The sequence below is a fragment of the Haliotis cracherodii genome, unplaced genomic scaffold (assembly GCF_022045235.1).
Source record: "Haliotis cracherodii isolate W230 unplaced genomic scaffold, xgHalCrac1.p SCAF_3, whole genome shotgun sequence".
NCBI lineage: Eukaryota > Metazoa > Mollusca > Gastropoda > Lepetellida > Haliotidae > Haliotis > Haliotis cracherodii.
In genome coordinates this window covers 63,964,913-63,968,399 of record NW_027266286.1, presented here as the reverse complement: position 1 = coordinate 63,968,399, position 3,487 = coordinate 63,964,913, and the positions used below count along the sequence as shown (strand labels likewise).

At 41.8% G+C, this 3,487-nt stretch overlaps 1 protein-coding gene across 1 annotated transcript; it reads right to left on the bottom strand.

Moving 5' to 3' along the window:
- Window positions 1-904: 904 nt before the first annotated feature.
- On the bottom strand, window positions 905-2,885 carry LOC139473679 (neuropeptide CCHamide-1 receptor-like). Its single transcript, XM_071256380.1, has one exon. The coding sequence runs from the start codon at window positions 2,650-2,652 to the stop codon at window positions 1,450-1,452; it is 1,203 nt and encodes a 400-aa protein (XP_071112481.1). The 5' UTR covers window positions 2,653-2,885; the 3' UTR covers window positions 905-1,449.
- Window positions 2,886-3,487: the final 602 nt, after the last annotated feature.

Here is a 3,487-nt window from a genome sequence, read left to right as displayed (position 1 = left end):
CAAAATATATATTATCTATTAAGTACTGTGAATAGTATATACATCAAATTACATATTTAGGCCATCACTGTCCAGTCATAAAACACTTCAACAAAATGAGAGCAAAATATATGGCCATTGAAATTTCAAAAAGTATTTCACCGTTGAGTGAGTGAGTATGGTTTACGCCGCTTTCACCAATATTCCAGCAATACTACGGCGGGGGACACCAGGAATAGGCTTCACATATTGTACCCATGTGGGGGATCGAATCCGGGTCTACGGTGTGACGAGCCAACGCCTTTACCACAAGGCAACCCCACCGTCCAATTCATTGTTAAACATATACATTCGTGAAGATGATTTGTGGATCTATTGTTTGACATGCTGGCAAAACAAAACAAATGTCCCTGACGGGTGATCAATCAGCTTATTGTCGTTATGTCGTTATGGTTCATAACACAAACATGTTTGTATCGTGAGATAAATAGAACATGGTGGAAAAAAATGTATCTTACAACTGACAGCATTTTAGAGACAGTTCAAGGTGGTCTACGTGGTTAAAACTTACAACCGCTGCCTGGATATGACAATGGTATACTAGTATCTCACCATTATATATATCCTGTTAAAAATCTTTTCCTGCTCAAATAGATTGAGTTATCAAATATCTAAAGGTATTATACTATTATTTGGTTATCAATGATTATTTTTATATGGCTAAGTATTACCAGTTTTTTAACCTGAGATATACAAACATAGTATGCCGGTATTTCATAAAATAAATATATGTACAAATATGTGCCTCATAAGTTAACACAATTGGTCACATATCATTTGTCAAGTGTTTGTCGTTCAAACAGATCTCATTACGCCTGCCGTGGTAAAAGTGATCGACAGAAGAGAAATATATTGTAGCACTTTTGTAATATACAAATCTGTGTGTAATTGTGTAACATTATGTGTATGGTAAACACCAGTGCTGCTACAAGTCATTCCAAACGCGATACCTTTCGTTCTCGTTATTTCACTGAGTTGTTAGTACAAATCAATAATCACAGCTGACCGGACCACACGCACGGGTAGGACTTTATTCCTCTCAAATATCAGTCGCGCCACGTGTGACATTAACGTCAATAGTTCCTGTGGTCATGTGGCGATGAACCATGTGCTGAGCCATACAGAGATACTTCGCATACACTTTGAACATTAAGCATATTCACTTTGGACAGTTGAGTATCATCATGCTTATCGTTGAAGTTTTCGGGTTGAAAAGTTACACAATGAAATATCTCAGAATCCTTTGATAGACAGAGACTGAAGGTTCTTGAAATATGGTATTAAATACTTCAAAGAGGATTCATCACGACGTATATTGTACTATTGATCGTATCGTCAAGCCAGGCCTGATGAGTGTTATTAGGCCTTACTTACTTGAGCATGGGAGCATATGGTATAACCAAAGTCAGTTTAGCACATTGACTGGGACATAGAATGAACCATCGTGTTGGTCGTTGAGCTTGCCCTGCGAACAGTGCTGTTGAAGTTGTGCATCGTCGACGTGGGCTCCAGTGGGTTGTAGACCCTGACGGTTGGGATACAGCAGAACAAATATTTATTGTAAAACTTTCTGAACTGGCTGCTCAGGAAGTATAGAGCTAGGGGGTTAACACAGGAATTCACAAAAGTCAAACAGAAGCCAAAGATTTGGAATCCGTACCAGAAGTCGTTGTACTCACCGTACTCGTCATAGAAGAACCAGAGGATATATATATGACGAGGCAGCCAACATATGAGGAATATAAACACAAAGGACAAGACTACTTTCGCCACCTTCTTCCTTGCAGCTATCTGTCTTTGCTGGTTCATTGCGCTCTTGCTACCTTCACACGGCATACTTTGTCCGCTTTGGATGAGAATATACGCCATCATAAGGTAGAAGAATCCAATGGTCACCACGGGGATGGCGAAGAATACTACGAAACGAATCAAACCCTGTGTTTTGGGATAAGCAGGATATAACGCAAGAGGGTATGGTGTACACATGTATCCGTAGTTCCCATCCTCCATTCGAAAGTCCGAAGTGCTAGAGAAGATCCAATCCGGGATTGCAAGAAGGAACGACGATGCCCAGATGACCCCCACCACTGTCATAGCCTTGCCAATAGTCTTCCCTGTTATTTTACTCATTGGGTCCACTATAGCCATGTATCTGTCAGCGCTCAGTGCAATGAGGGTGAACACTGACACCCCTAGGGACATGGTCTGCATGTAGAAATTAAACTTACAGATTGTTTCCCCGTACGGCCATGACTTTAATGTATATATTGTTGCAGAAAATGGAACTGACACCAAGATAAGAAGCAAATCTCCTAATGATAAACTGACAATGAGAATGTTTGGGACATTTCTCATGACTTTGTTCCGAGCAACCGTAAAAATTACTGTGCCATTTCCGATCACTCCAACGATGAAAATAATCCCAAATAGTATCGGAACCAGGATTGCTATTGGACCATGTGAAATACCTTGTACGAAAACCTTCTCCATTGTACAGTTTTCAGTAATATTAGCCGACTGGTTACACTTCACCATTTCGGACGGGTCTGAAACGTTTGTTGTGTTAAGTAACCCTGAGGCCATGCTGTCACCAGCTGATTGATCCGACGGCATACCGAGGGGTTTCTTTCACACAAACCAAATCGAACTATGAAACAAGAACACCACGGTGCCCTGGGGCCGGTTTCAACAGTCAACTTACTTCTCAAACATGTCTCACCTGTAGCATCACTCGACGCCAGTCTCGGATAAATCCAAACCACGTGGCCACCACCGACCGTGTCTGTTTATATACCAATCAATGTATGACGTTATCAATTCCACATAAGCCACACACAGAAGGTGATCCAATGACCAGCATCAATGTAGGACAGCGCAACACTCGTTTGCTGTGTCGATGACAGTGAGATGCTAATTTCTAGACCTACTCTCCCCGCCTTTCTGTTTTTATCCTCCCATCTAGCGCTTATTGGCTGACTTGGCGGTTGCGTGCGGGACAAGAGCGGCGAGGTTAAGCGTCAGGATGTGATAGGACACTCGCTAAAGTATTATGATTGGCGTCAAGGGGAGTCTGAGGCAGGTATGAATATGTCAAATGAAAGCGTTTCAATTTAACGCCGAATTGATGAATTTACACTCATACACAAACACATTCTTCTTACCGCGACGGGCCCTGCGGCTTTGTGTAAATTGATTTCCAAATCTCTTTCTGGAACACTAGTTCACTTAATAGTTTCTACATGACCTGGTGTTTAGCTGATAAATTTGAGGCATAATCAAGCCAGGACGAGAATGTTCGATCTGTATAAATTTGCATCGGGTTTCCACTGTAGTCTGAATACACACAACGCGCCTGACTCACAAGCAACTCATTACAGGCCTGCTGTACTGGCGGAGAAGACAACACCAGTTCTCCGACTTGTGGAAGGCATACGCGCTATTGCTTAAC

Bases quoted from the DNA above. Each gene is read 5' to 3' on its own strand.
- LOC139473679 (XM_071256380.1), bottom strand. From the start codon at position 2,652: ATGCCGTCGGATCAATCAGCTGGTGACAGCATGGCCTCAGGGTTACTT.